Source organism: Pygocentrus nattereri, chromosome 9 (assembly GCF_015220715.1).
Source record: "Pygocentrus nattereri isolate fPygNat1 chromosome 9, fPygNat1.pri, whole genome shotgun sequence".
Classification (NCBI taxonomy): Eukaryota; Metazoa; Chordata; class Actinopteri; order Characiformes; family Serrasalmidae; genus Pygocentrus; species Pygocentrus nattereri.
The window spans coordinates 19,119,536-19,134,336 of NC_051219.1; the positions used below are offsets into that span (position 1 = coordinate 19,119,536).

General features: G+C 37.9%; 1 protein-coding gene across 2 annotated transcripts in view; it reads right to left on the bottom strand.

Annotated features, from left to right (window-relative positions):
• plxna2 (plexin A2) overlaps positions 1–14,801 on the bottom strand; it is a 280,254-nt gene that overhangs the window by 56,707 nt on the left and 208,746 nt on the right. For both annotated transcript variants that reach the window (XR_005130735.1, XM_017694224.2), the window contains exons 15-17: positions 12,295–12,431; positions 9,467–9,634; positions 2,607–2,700 (exon numbers count right to left, since the gene is read on the bottom strand). Coding sequence is in view for 1 of the 2 variants with exons in the window: in XM_017694224.2 (XP_017549713.1) it covers positions 2,607–2,700; positions 9,467–9,634; positions 12,295–12,431 (399 nt within the window). In the remaining variant the exon portion in view is untranslated. The remainder of the gene's footprint in view (positions 1–2,606; positions 2,701–9,466; positions 9,635–12,294; positions 12,432–14,801) is intronic.

Sequence of the window (14,801 nt, forward strand, 5' to 3'; positions counted from 1 at the left end):
TGTGATGAATGCTTAAAACAGAGTTATTTCTGTCTAGTTTCAAGATGATCAGACTATATTAAGTTTGAAAATCATTTTTAGATTAATTTTGGACATTTTGAAAAAGAAAACTAACTGCACAAACTAGGCTCAATTTCTGAACCACTTCATGGCACACAGGGAAGGGAAGGAGTCGTTAGCATAGTTCATTAATCCTAGATCTCCTCTACTTCTTTACCCCAAATTGACCCACTTGACATCCAACACTGGATAAGAAAAGCAAGGAATGGAGTGAATGAGAGAAAGAAAGGGACTATTTGAAACAAATGGGGCCAAAAGCTCTTTTGTTCTGACTGTTCTATCCCTTAGTCAACATTTTAAAGGATGTAATTTATATGGTTTGAAATATGATTGTGTCTGTGTTTCTCTCATAGTGTTGTGTGCTTTGTAGAGGTCTGAGGGACGCTAATCTATTTGAGCTCATGCCTGACTGATGAAGAGATTACGGTTGTTTTCGATTAAGAAGGATTTTTGCATCCAATTAGGGCTCCTCATACTCTATTATATCCATGCTGTGTGTAACCGTGACAGAGATTTTTTGCACTGAAATTAACTGGCTTGGATGTGATACTGATAAAAGGGATTTTTACAGTGTATATTGCAATTGTTTCTTATTAATACATTCAGAAGCATGTGCATATTATTGTTACTTGCTTTTAATCACAGTTTTAATATAAGGGAGCTGGGTAAGTTGCATGTACTTTGCTTTTTTATTTGTTGTTTTAGAATTTAATCTGTCTTCTATGGAAAAATGTTTTTTTTGCTTATTGTTTTTGCCTCATTTGTCTTGGAGCATTGCTAGTATTTGCAGCAACATCTTGAAGATAAAATAACATACTGATTATTGACCTACACTTTGCGTTTTGGTCTGGAGCTAACATCAGCATCAAATCTGAGTTTGGATTGTAAAATTGTCACAAACTCACACCCATGCTGCATAAAATCATTTGTTGTTCTGTTCATATACAACAGTTCACTCCAATGTCTGACAGGGTGAGAAGTGCTCTACCCATGCTGTGATTAGTGTTTAAAAAGATTTTTTTCCCCCAAACAATCATTCCACTGAGCACCTGACAATAAACTTTGAAAAATCTGAACTAAACGTGACACTGCAAGGCTACTACTTTTTTGGTGGAAGGAATTGCCATTATTAAAGCACAATGTTCAGGGCTTCTTTGCTTGACTTTTTTCTTCACTTTACAGAACTGTTGCATAAAAGCAATAGAACTCAGGGCCATGTCATGTTATCACCAATAATAACAGGGCTGTGACGATCTCCAGGACTCGCCTTTGGTACAGTCATGATGTCATTTGTCATTCGTGATGTCATTTGTGAATTGTGCTGGAGCATTCAGACCACTCAGATGATTCTGTGAGTGGCGAATCAAGGAATAATGTGGGCCAATTAGGCAAGATCACATTATGAGTGCAAACAATGAAAGAATCATGTTACGAATAGAAATATCATATCAACTGGGTATCAGTACCAGAATGATATCAGTGGAAAAATGCTGGATCAGATATTGCAGGGAAAAAACACTCTTATCTAATCTTGTCTGATCTAGCCTGAAAAAGCACACATATCAGCAAAGAAAACCGGGTATCCTGCCATCTCTAATTACAAACTTATGTTTTGAAAAATACTGTGAGGAAGGAAATCTGTATGACATTTTGTTCAGCATTAATCCAGTACTGTATCACTTGCTCTTCTCCCCTGACCAGCCCAGAAGAAAAACATAAAACAAAAAAAACATTCCCTTAATTAAACATGAGCCCCCAGGACTAAAAAACAAATGCAAATTGTAACGATTCCTCCAACACATTTTGATTATAGCAGGCACTTGTTATGGTGACAAAGGCTTCTGTCAGTAGTTAAACTTCCACTGACACCCATTAAGGCAAACCTGCCTCTGTCGTTCTCTGTCCACCAACCTCCACCCTGCGTCTTTTCAGAATTCCACAAAACTCCCAGTGTGCAGTATGCTTCAACTCACGCAGAACATTTTTACCCACAACAACAACAAGAAGCAGCCAAGGCAGTTCTGCTCAGCACTGGCGACTTGAGCTGGTTAAAATGCTCCAATTAAACACTTCAAGCAAACCACTTTATGGGCACTGAATTATTCAGAGGGGTAGTTATCTCAGTTTAGAGATACACACCCCTGAAGGAGGTCGTGCAGTGGCTTGTGAGTAATGGAGGTTTGTAATTTTTGGAGCCAAGATGGTGACTCAGAGCCCATCTAGCCTACACAGGTCAACAGAAAGGACAAAAATGATTCTAATGCAGTCTAAAGACAGGCTTTGTCATGGTCTTTCTCTACTGTAAGTCACTGATAATTAACTCCAACCTGCAGACAAAGCACACTGATGCTCAAGGTTGTGCACCTCTGAGGTCAAACCAATACAATTTTGGTTTTATTAGCCTGAGATATCAACACATATAAAAGAGCCATTCTCCTAAAAGCTTGGCACACGGGTAAGTGAGGTCATTTTGAAAAGGGAGAACAAAGAATTAAAGAGGGACTAATAACTTAGAAGCTGAAGCCCGTCAATTCGATAGTACTTACATTTACCGACTCGCGCCCCCCATACTTCACTCGTATCCTGGGTTCCTGCACAACGTCCAAGTTGGTTCCGGTCACCACCAGAGGAGTGTGTCCACTATAAATGAAATAAAAATATCCACCTTTAAGTCAACCTGCTCTGCATGTGTCTCTCTACAATGAATGTTGTTGTTTTTTAAACAAATCACCACTTAAATCACCTTCAGATTTTTCACTATATAATTTAATAGAAAATTTGGTATAATTTAAGTAATATTTCACTTTTGTCTTCACTTCTACATCAAATATTGCATGCAGCAATGGTCATTTTTGCTTCATCACCAAAACTCTTGTTTCCCTTCCCCAAAATGGCCTGATTATTTAATTTTTGCATTTTGTAGGAGGTGTGGACATTAGACTAGTGTCTGGTACTGACTTTATGATCATTTTGGAATAATATTTTTGACAACACTTAGTTGAACCATGCTACATAACACTGACGTAACGATGCCATAAATATGTTATAAGAGTCATCAGTTGTTATGACAAGTTATGTCCAGTAATATAACAGTGTCATTCATTAACTTTACTGGTAATGGTCTTGACATATATCATAATGTCTAATGATGTTATGCCAAATAATTAAAGTTTATATTATATTATATATATTATATTATATTAGTATTATATGTAGACAGCACAGACACTATTATATAACTGAGCAAAGTCCTAGCATAGGACACCTGCAATGGCTTGTTTCTGACATCAGTGTTATGTAGCAGGGTTTACAGTGTTCCCCAACATTTCACTATCCAGTCAAATCCTGATAGATAAGATCAGCTTTATTTTTCACTTGAAAATCTGTCACGCTATGGAAGAAAAATGCATCCTGATTTCTATTTCATAAATACTTTACACATGAAAAGACTAACTTCAAGACCTCCCATACTTTTTCACAGAGAAACTTTTTGTTCAACTCAACTTGCTCTTTTTGTCAAACAGAACTCTGAAGATAATAGGCTTGTGAGAAGGTAATGATTAAAGATGCTTTTAACTGACTTCAGTAGACGCAATCAAACGCGGCAAGCGTGCCTTTGAAAACACCAAAAGAATGGAGCTGCGGTGATCCTAGTTAACATTCAGGGGTCATCCACAGCTCGATAATATACAACAAAAACATGCACAGAGACATGGACTGGAGCGGAGGCCTCCCTCTAGTTGTTCCTACTGCTACAATCACTGCCAGTAAAGAGTTGCAAGAAAATGATCAGCTCCAAGCACTGTATTAGGCATACTCTGGTTGTAGCTGCACAATGCTTCAGTGATGTTAATGCCACGCAAATTCTACAGGTGCTCTCTTCTGGCCTGGTCTGAACCACTCTGCCTGCTGCTACAGCACACTGTGTTCAGGGAACGTCCTGATTAGTTTTAAGGGTCTTTGTACTCTTACAATGCCCAGACTGTAGGAAGCTGTCGGACTCAACTGATTTATTTATTTATTTTCATATTTCTTGAATTCAGATAAACAAGAAACGAGTAGAAATAGAAATTAATAGAAAATCAGTATAAATTAATTATATATATAAATTTTGTAGCGCTAACACTGATGATTGGTGTAACACTCGCTGATCAAACAAAATCACACAGAAAACAGGGATTTAATCAGCACAAAACAGATGCAAGAGACAAGTGCTGTTTTACTCTTTCAGCCAGATGAAAGGAGCCAAACTGATGTAAGGTATTTAGACAGCCAAGTAGCTAGCTTGCTAACTCTAGCTTTTAGCTTGCTGTAGTCCTCATCTGATGAGTCATGGCTGTTTGGGTAATTCACTTTCTCTATTGTTATAATGATCTGATGACAGTTATTACAGTTGCACGGATGCAAGACTTAATCACAGTAACATCAGTGATATGGCTTTCTTCTGCAATCACCAGAAAAATCAAAACTGTCTGTCACTAAAAATCTACCACAAAGCCAGTCTAGTTTTCCAAAAGCTCCTTTCACCTTCAAGATACATGATCAGTAGATTTCCTTGTCTTTAACCCCTTAAAATCCCAGACAAACACTATTATATAACTGAACAAAGTCCCAGCATAGGACACCTGCCATGGCTTCTTTCTGACATCATCAGTGTTATGTGGCAGGGTTTAAGTAAAGTGTTCCCCAACTTTTCACTATCCAGTCAAATCCTGATTGATAAGATCAGCACCTGGCCATATATATGTTTCCTGTTTCACTTGAAAATCTGTCACGTTATGGAAGAAAAATGCATCCTGATATCCATTTCATCCATTTCTGATATCATAAACACTTTACAAATGAGAAAACTAAGTCCAAGACTTCCCATACTTTTTCACAGAGAAACGTTTTGCTCAACTCACCAGCCTTCACAACTTGCTCTTTTTGTCAAATGGAGCTCTGAAGATAATAGGCTTGTAATTTCATACTAAGGCTTATCATTCAGTAACTACACTTCAGTGCAAACTGGCTAAGCTATTCTTATATCATATGAGTGTATAATAAAACTGTGGGCCCTACTACAGTGACACTCAAGAGACTATAGGCACTGCTGTAAGAAGTGAGGTGAGCAGGCATGTTTACAACTGATGTAGTGATGGTTACATTCACTCATGTTGGCCAGGGTGTCCCTGTAACCACAAAGATGCTTTGTGTTTGAGTCTGACAGTTCTGCCTGTGTCACCGTTATAAAGTTGAGCATCTTCTAGGGTTCTCTAAGTGGGTTAAGACCAAGACCATCAATACAGCTGGAGTTACAGCTATGTGTACGTTACAGTATAAAACAGGCAATATATAAATTAGTAGCAGCCAATAGTTTTGGCCAATGTTATTCACCAACCAATATATCTGTCAGTTTGGGCCTAGTTCTTACTATGCTTAAATTGGCCAGGCTGACATTGTTTTTTTCATTATCTAAGCTAGTTAATAATGAGGGAGGGCCAGGTCACTGTATAGCTGCAGCACACAAACACTGAGACTATAGATCAGTCAGGCTGGAAATGAGTAAGAGGGTGGAAGAAAGGTGTGAAGGTTACTGAGGCATGTGAGCAGGCAAAAGAAAAAACAGCATGCATCTGAATTTAGCAGTGCCACATTAGATCAAGTGTACAGTGTAATATAAATGGTTCCCAAACATCAGGGAAATAAACAGAAAAAATTACCAGAAGCCATTTTGCATGTTTTTAATGACAGCAAGTTCCCATTCCACAGATGGGTTATTGAAGGGGGATAATTGGACCAAAAATGCTACTATGGCAACCGAGGTGTAAAAATGCATCAGTGTATTTTTAGAACTAACTTTTCATGATGCATAGAATGGAATCAAATCAAGTCGTTGGGAGATCAGAGAAGCAACCGCTTAACAGACTGAAACTACTTGCTTTCAGTCGCGCTGTCACTCTGAAGGATTAGTAAATTCTCTTGGCAGTTCGCGCACCACATATCTTCAGCAATACATTTGTCAGTCAAGCATCCGTTGTAGTTAATACTGCATATCTGTTTCTTTGACATGGGGACACGCAGGCAGAGAAATTTCCTAGACAACCTACTCTGAATTCCCCACTGTCTCTCTTCAGCAGTCTGGTCTGGTTGATGTTAGTGGTGCATTTAAAGCGAGTGAGATGCTGGAGCACAGACAGCACTCAGCTAGAGCCTTTGATCCCCTCCCCACCAACCTGCCCTTATATTTGTTTATCTGCTTGATTCAAGGGAACAAGTGCTGGACTCCCACCGTTCCCCAAGCAAAATGTGAGAGGGCGAGGGGAGGTGCTGCTGCCTTGTCTAAATTCACTTTAGAGCCAATAAAAGCCAAGGGCCTCCTCTCTATTGTATCTATGCCACTTCCACTACATCTTTCAGCATCTTTGCTTTGTTTTATCTGAGCACATCTCTGTCTTGTGAAGTATGACTCTTTAGTGATGTGTCAAATTTCTGTTCCACATTTGAATGGCTTATTATACACATTCTACTCATTTATATTTGACACCCACTGAATGGTGGTGTAAGAGCTCACTGATAGGTAGCGCTCATACAGTGAGGGAAAAATGGGAGCCAGGAAAAACCTCAGAAAACTGGCAGCTCAGAACTTTTAGCTGACAGCCGACAAGCTGTTCAGAATCAAACCAGTCTTGTGATGTGTGGCGCTGTTTTGGTGCTTGCTAAGCTAAAGTTAAATTAGCCAATCAGGCTACAGATCCAAAAACAATGGAACAGGTTTAATTTTGCTGGCCTATCCCTTCAATGTGAGCTACTTGACTTCACTCTCTCAGATTTGAATCATTATCTATGCTAACCAGCTCTACTCTCCTAGTTAGCAGTTGTTGGCTACATGATTTAAAATGTATTGAATGATGCTTAATGTTCACTGTTAATAAATTTCACTCATGTGGTATCCATGTTTTAACATCTTGTACAGCCCCCTCATAATACTGTATACCGCATTTGGAGACAGTTGGAGGGTATTAACAAAGGGGATATGAGTCAAAGCAAATGCCAATAAAACACACATTTTAAGCCGCTTATCCTTCTGGGTTGTGGGGGGAACAACAGTAACTATTCAAATGGTTAAAATATCAAACGATTAAAATGTTTCCTCTACCTTTTATGAATACAAATGTGTTACCTACACTTTACACATGCTTTTGTCAAACTTACAGTTAAGTGAAGCTATAAAAAAACACAACAACAACGACAACAACAAAAAACAAACAAACAAAAAACTAGTACTCTACTAAATTCAGGGGATGGGGTGGGGGTGGGGTTATTAACACTTCTTCCAAAATCACCCTTTTTTAATCTTCTTCCCTCTCTTTCCTCTTTTGTCTCCGTGTCCTGAGGCCCTGCTGTGCGATCTCAAACTGAACTCCATTTCCATGCCATCTGCTCCAGGCTCACACCTCTGCCACATGTTCTGAGCGTCTCCTGCTCCATCCTGCTGAAGTGCTCATCAGTTGCGCTAATTTCAAATCTGACAGCACTGCAGTGGCATATTCAGCAGCAGCCAACACCAGACGGACACACACTGGGACTTTCCAAGGCGCTTGCTCTCACTCATCTTGTGTTTAAACTTAGCCACCAAACCAGGGATAAGAGGCATTTAGTGTTTGTATTCAAATATTTCTGCTGTTTTAGAACTGGGATGTGATTTTGAGCAGTAAAGCAGTACAGATTTACTTTTCAGAGTTTAGCTGGGAAAATTCTGCTGCTTCTGAATCACTGAATTGATTACAATAATGTATATGTGCTTCACTAAACTTTGAAAAGAACGGAAAACTTTTTTCTTAAAACCAAAAACAAAAAACTCATTTATAACAGAAACCACTAGGACATTAATACATCACTATGGTTGTATGCAATATTTTGAGTAACCCTAGTCAAATTTCATGTTCTGCTTATGTTAAGTGAAAATAAGTACATGTCCTCTACAGAGAACACAATTCTGCACATTTCAATGTACATATATTGTTTCTTTGTTAAATTAAAATAAGCATATTGGGGAAAAAGTGTTCTGTGCAAAAGTTGCTGCACATTTCAGTTCAGTTCAGTTTAGATTACTAGTTATATGTAAGTTAATACAAGGTGAACAGTACAACAAAATGTACTGGACAAGAAAACAGCTCAGCTCAGCCATAAGAGCACTAGTGATGTAAAATTTAAGAGAAAAAAAAAATTAACACTGATGGGATGAGATATATGAGAAATATTACAGTATTAATGTAAAAAAGAGGATTAATAATAAAAAAAATAGAAATGACAAATGTATACAACAATATTGCACGTTAGGTATAATGTAGCAACAGTTATGTTGAATTGTCTTGGTTTAGTAGCAGCACCAATGGTTTGATGCATTTTGATGTATTTTATGTTTGTTTAATTTTTTTATTTATTAATAAAAATAAAAAGAAATTCGGCACTAAAATTAATAGAAAAAATGCCATATTTAAGTTTATTCCCTGTGTGTTACGGTGTGTTAATTTCTTTCAATCCACAAAACACTAAAATGGCTGTGCTCAAACTTTTGCATAAAACTGTACACAGGGCAAATTCAAAACGACACGTGGAACCTGTGAAAACTTCACCCAGACAGCAAGGCTGGTCATATACAGACCTCTGAATCTGTGTTGACATTCTGTAGTTGGTGCCATGTCCATATAAAGAACTCTAAGCATATTTCTCTTTAAGAAAATTAAATGCCAAATTCAAAAATTGCTGCAACTTCACCCTGTGCTGACCAAAAATGTTACATTGCCAATATGTAAAGCCATACAGACGTTTTTCATCTGAATGCCAGTGCATCACCTACATTGAAAGGTTGTAAAATATTTGAAATGTCCAATATTGCTATATGCAAGCTAATACTGATGTGCACTGAACTGACATCAGAGCACTTGCCATCTCACCAAAACAAGCTAAGCACTGATAAGCAAGCCTTATCATTTATTGTTGTTATGTTGGTTTGGCAGTAGCAGCCTACAGTTTGACAAAGATGATGTTCACAAATAATAGTACTGAAGTTCACTAGTAGACTTACTCTCATTTGAAACTTACTTCATTGCATGTAGATTGTATGTGGTTATTATTTGTATTTTAACTGCTAATTGAATTCCTAATTAAAGTAACATTCAGGAGGACAAAATATAAAGTCTGGGGCATTTTATTTGCCACATGGCACAATGGCATGGAGATCATTTTCCCCATCAAGAAATTGACTTAGACTTTGAGTTCCTAATATAGGAATCTTTTTAAGTAAAGGGAAATTACTGTCAATGGGAATTAAGTATATGCATAGACAAGAACAGTATATAGCCTATAAACAGTTGATGTTATTCTGGTGCACATGCATGATAACAAATGTGCAATCAGTTACCTCGCAATGCTCCATTCAGGCTCGATGCGCTGCACAGTAGGGTCATCAATGTACTCAAAGCTGAGACTCTCCTTCACCTGGGCACGGTCCACACTGACTGTGATCTGTACTGAGCCCACACCAGTCAACGAGGGAGCAGAAAAGCACACAATCTCCGTCATAGTCCGCCTGTGAGGAAAAGATGTACTCGTAACTCAAATAAGATACTGCCATATACTACAAATACTATCAGTCAGTCATTCAGCGTAACCTGAACAGTGTAACTCATCTGAATAAATATGCTTTCTGCTACAAAAACATTTATTTCTGTTTCTACTAATGCTTGACCACTATTGGCCAATATTACAGCTATGGATACTGGTGTCTGCAAATTCACTGGCAATATAACAATATCTATGAGTATATGAGAAGTATTACCAATTTCTGAGCTCTATAATGGTTTCCATGCTGACATCCATGATGTCATTTTTGCAGACACTCATAAGCTAATTAATGATATAGGCTTAATAAATTTAGAAACACCATTATGGTAAAAAAATTATAATGATGTTGGAATCATATCAGATAACAGGGCCCCAAATGGTGTTATGTAGGATTTTGCAGGAGTTTCTGGACCACGTCACACATCTTTACTCATTAATGTCATATGCACAGGATCTGAAAATGATCTAGATTAGATCTTAAGTTTAGATCTCAATTGCAAAATCAACATGATACTTCTAAAGATACAATGACAAAAGTAGATCGTTCCCTTACATCCTCATGCCACTCACCAAAGTTTTGAGTACTCTTTTTGCAATCATTAATTTCATCAACAAATATTGCAAAATGTTCTGCACATTGCATGCTATTACACATTTCCACTAAAGACGTCTCCAAATTCCAAAAACTCTCCCTAAATTTTGGAATAGAAAATTGTAGTAGCAAATCATATTTGTTATTGGAATTTTTAGCATGCAACTAGCATGCATGAATCATTCTTTGTCAGTATATCTAAGTATTTACTCCTGAGTCTTGAGCATACATATGTAAGCATATTTCACTCTAATGTCAGAAAGAAAGAGACAAATGGAGGTCTGTAGTTAGCCAATATCTCATTAAAACAGGCTAGACTTCTGTTCCTAACACCATTACAAGCTTTCCATTCCTGTTTTTAAATAGATATCCTGAAGACATGGAAAGACAGAGAGAGAGAGAGAGAGAGAGAGAGAAAGAGTGAAAGAGTGAAAGATGCAAGACATATTTAGATAGGCAAGTAGCGGAATCATTGAGAGAGTGAGAGCAGATAGAGGAGTGAGAGTAATGTGAGAGGAGAAAGCTCAGAGAGCATGCAGTCTGACTGCAGGCTATTATTACAGAGGTTGAATGCAGCAGGTCATCAGAAGCTTATTAAGATTTACACAAGTCTGTGACAAAGGATGAGGGGGAGGACAGCTCCTCAGAGACTAACAGGGAGAATGAGAGGGATGTAAGGAGTGAGAGCAGAAGGTCAAAGTAAAAACTGCATGCTCAGTTCTTCACATTATAATATAGATGCTCTGCATAGGCAGTGAGTCAGGGAGTGAGGTCACTGTTCTATTTCTAATAGCATGTGCTGTTTATGAAGAAGGATAAGAAAGAACTATTTAACCCCTCATAAATTATTATCCAGCTGTTATTCTAATTATTCAGTAACTAATATGAATTATTTACTAAGCACTGTGTTACTGTGTCACTGTGTGTGTGGTACTATGTAAGTAGATATGTACAATGTTAACGTAAACACATCAGTACTGACAGATAATTGCTCAAAAGAAAAGATCAGCATCAGACAGATGTTTAGATTATTTAACATTCTTGTAGTACTTTGGATAAACAGTATTTTTAGGTTTCACTGGGCTACCGTGCTAAATGTCAGCATTTCATTAATTTTACTGCATTTATAACCTGATACAAATCCATTTTAAATTTCTCTGTAATACTAACTCGGGCAGATTGAGTCTCAATTTTAACATTTTTAAAAATATTTATTGACACACATGAAAACTACTGAACATCTGCATCAGCCTACAATCCCCATATTAGTGCATCCCTATATGTAAGAAGAGTAAGAGATGTCAACCGATGTCAGCTGACAGAGCCTAAGGGATTAAACCTGTTCTTTTAGGAGGATGCTCCTTATCCATTAAACATAGATGTTTGTCATCAAAGAAATTCTGAGTGAAAAGGCACTGATACTATTATTTTTTCACTTTTGCAGCAAGAACTTGAGTAAGCAATGTTCCTTCACTTAGTGCCAAACCAATATGACTATTTTGTCTCTGATACCAAGTTTGCCTCCGATACCGATAACATTGGCTAATGTAAATGCATTGTTAGTTGTCAACTGTGAATCACTGACAGTCAAGCTTAGCTTTCTTCAAGAAAGCTTGAGAGTGGTATAAGAATATGAAGTCAGATATTAAACAAACAACTTTAAAACAAACATGATTTTAATGGTGTTCAATGTTATTAGTAATAATGCACAGATTCAAATTATTAAGAGATTTTCTTTTTCATTTCTACTACCAATATGGACACTGAAACCTTAGAAGTCCACTAATAATAATAATACAATATTTTTTCCTTTATAAATTACAAAGCAATGTTTTACCTCACTTAAGATGAGTATCTTAATCACAGTACATGAGCATGCACTTTTTCAAGCTTGATTTTGATAAGGATTTGATCGGATTATCTCTTTTTTTCCCTTTGATATCCAATCAAGCATTTTCTATAGATAACAGTCTGATACAGATTGATACAGATAGATAACAGTGCACAGATTGAAGACAAAAGCAAGCTCTTACTCAAAGAACTCGCAGGTTTGGTTCCCAAAGAGCACGTTGACACTGCTGCCGGCGCCTAGGTTCTCCCCAATTATGGTCACCTTAGTACCCCCTGACTCTGGACCCCGGCTAGGAGACAAGCCTGTCACAGAGGGAGTCTATGAGAGAGAGAGAGAGAGAGAGAGAGAGAGAGAGAGAGAGAGAGAGAGAGAGAGGTTAGTAAGATATATTATGCTGACACACCAAGCTGTTCTGAACACCTGCTTTTCCAAATTTCGGAATTCCTAATTTTGGACTTAGGAGCCAAGAGAGAGTGAAAATGAACAAAAAGGCCCCAATGGAGTGATAAAGGCTTATGAAAGCAGAGCCCAGGATACAAACAAGGCTTTTAAAGCCCTCTTCCTGAACCCTGTAGTGCCCATTTCCTTGCCTAACCCTTCTAGTTCGTTCCACTCTGCTCCCTACATCGTAAAACACAGCCTGAAAACAGAGCGTATTTTCAGTCTCCAAAGAGACACAGATGGAGAAATATATAAACAGACAGCTCTGAGCCTTAAGAAAAGCACATGAAAATGGCTGGTGGCCGACTTCACACGCGCACGGACTAAAAATACATTAACACCGTTTTGTGTCTCAGCTCGTGTTGATATGAAAACAGGCGGGCCGCTCAGGGATTCTGTTCTGTTGTCCAACAACATTTGGAAGAGCGCTGGTGATAACACGCTGTTTTTATGTGCGACTGTGATATGAAAGGTGGTGCAGGTGGTAGAAGTCTATGCTAAAAATTGCACACAATCACACAGAGACACACTAAGAGTGAGAAGTGGTGGTGGAGGTGGGGAGGGGCTACACAAATTCATATCGTAATAAAAACGGCTCAGCTAATAACCAGCAGCTGTTAATTGCTGTGGGACAGGTAAGTGTGCGTGTGCATGTGTGAGAACGGTGGTGCAGAAGTGTCCCCTCCGGTGCTCTTCGGCAAAGGGAAACGTGGCTGCCATCCTTCCTTTGATTCAGCTAATAGCTTTCATTGTCTGCGTGTTCAATGCACTCTCCCCATGGTGCTGCGTGTTTATAATCACTCTGTATTTCAATAACTGAAAACAAATTCTATTATGTTGTCAGGGACTTCGTTTCTCCAGCCAAGGAAGCTCTTATTCAGCTGGGGAAAAAAATACAATGGCAAGTACAGGCTGTAATTTGTAATAATCTGTAATGTTATATCTGAAGGATCTGCAAAACTCAATTCAGTTCAGCCTTTTCCATCACAAATGCATTAGCTGCATTAGATCATTAAACATAAGCACACAGCTTTTAATTACGCTGAACAAGTAAGTATGTAAATAATGCCATTAGCCACTAAGCATCACATTGCTTGAAATCTACTAAAATGATTAAAATAAATGTTTTTGTGTGTGGGAGCAAATCACAGCACAGATAAAAAGGCAGCATCAGCCATAAAAGTCTAATTTATTGACCTAGTCACTTGTAATAGCTGCAGACTGGCTTGAAGAGGTCCTTCTAAAACGCATTAACAGAGAGACCCTGCTACTCGGCTGTTATGCAGGGGCATTATCTCCCAAATAATGGTCAGGACAAGCTACGGGTCAGCTTCAAGTGCTGAAGCTTAAATCCACTGCTATGGATTTATTTTTGTTATAGCAACCACATACACAAGGAAGGCCTTGGTATCCTTCTGGTATCCTTCTTGTAGTGTATACTGATAGTTATTCGTTATTATGACATTGGCCTTTGCAGAAGGCAGTGATATATAAATAGGCATCTAACCAATTACAGTTCTTTTAACACTTTTTCAAAATAGCCATCTAATGCAAATTTCCCCATGTTTAGGAGGAGGTCCCTCAGTTGAACTAAGCCTTTTTAGTCTTTAGTAACACTGTTATAGTTCAATGAAGCTATGTAGTTACAAAACCAGAAGTGTAATGGATTTTAAAAATTTATACAATTCTAAAAGTGTTTATAATGTGTTTAAATGCTATTTTTACAATGGCCCTTCAACAAGAAAGCTGCAGTTGTACTTGTTCTATCTAAGGAGGCCATCTTTGTGTCATTTGTACATCAGGGGGTTCTTACACCTTCCCTTTCACCCCTCATTGCTCATAGCAGCTCAACACAACATTGCACAGACAGCAAACATCTAGTGTCCTATTTAATCTGATAACAGAGTAGCAGAGCAATCTGATTATATTAATTAATTATTACATTTAATATGCTGTGAGCATACTGGCCAATTGCACATTCAGACAAGTGTCTCTGTGAGAGTTTTTGATGAACCAAGGTATTTATGTGATCCAGCAAAAGTAAATAATTTTGGGTCAAAGTCATGCAGGCCAGTCTATTACTATGCCACACTATTATTACCAACACATTTTTAAACACTGCAATAGCAACATTACAGCAGTAGAAATTACCTGTCCAACCCTACTTTTACTGCAAAAGTTGATATTTTGGTAAGTGAGGTCGTCTGAAATCTAGAAATCTGAAATGTATATATCTAAAATATTATT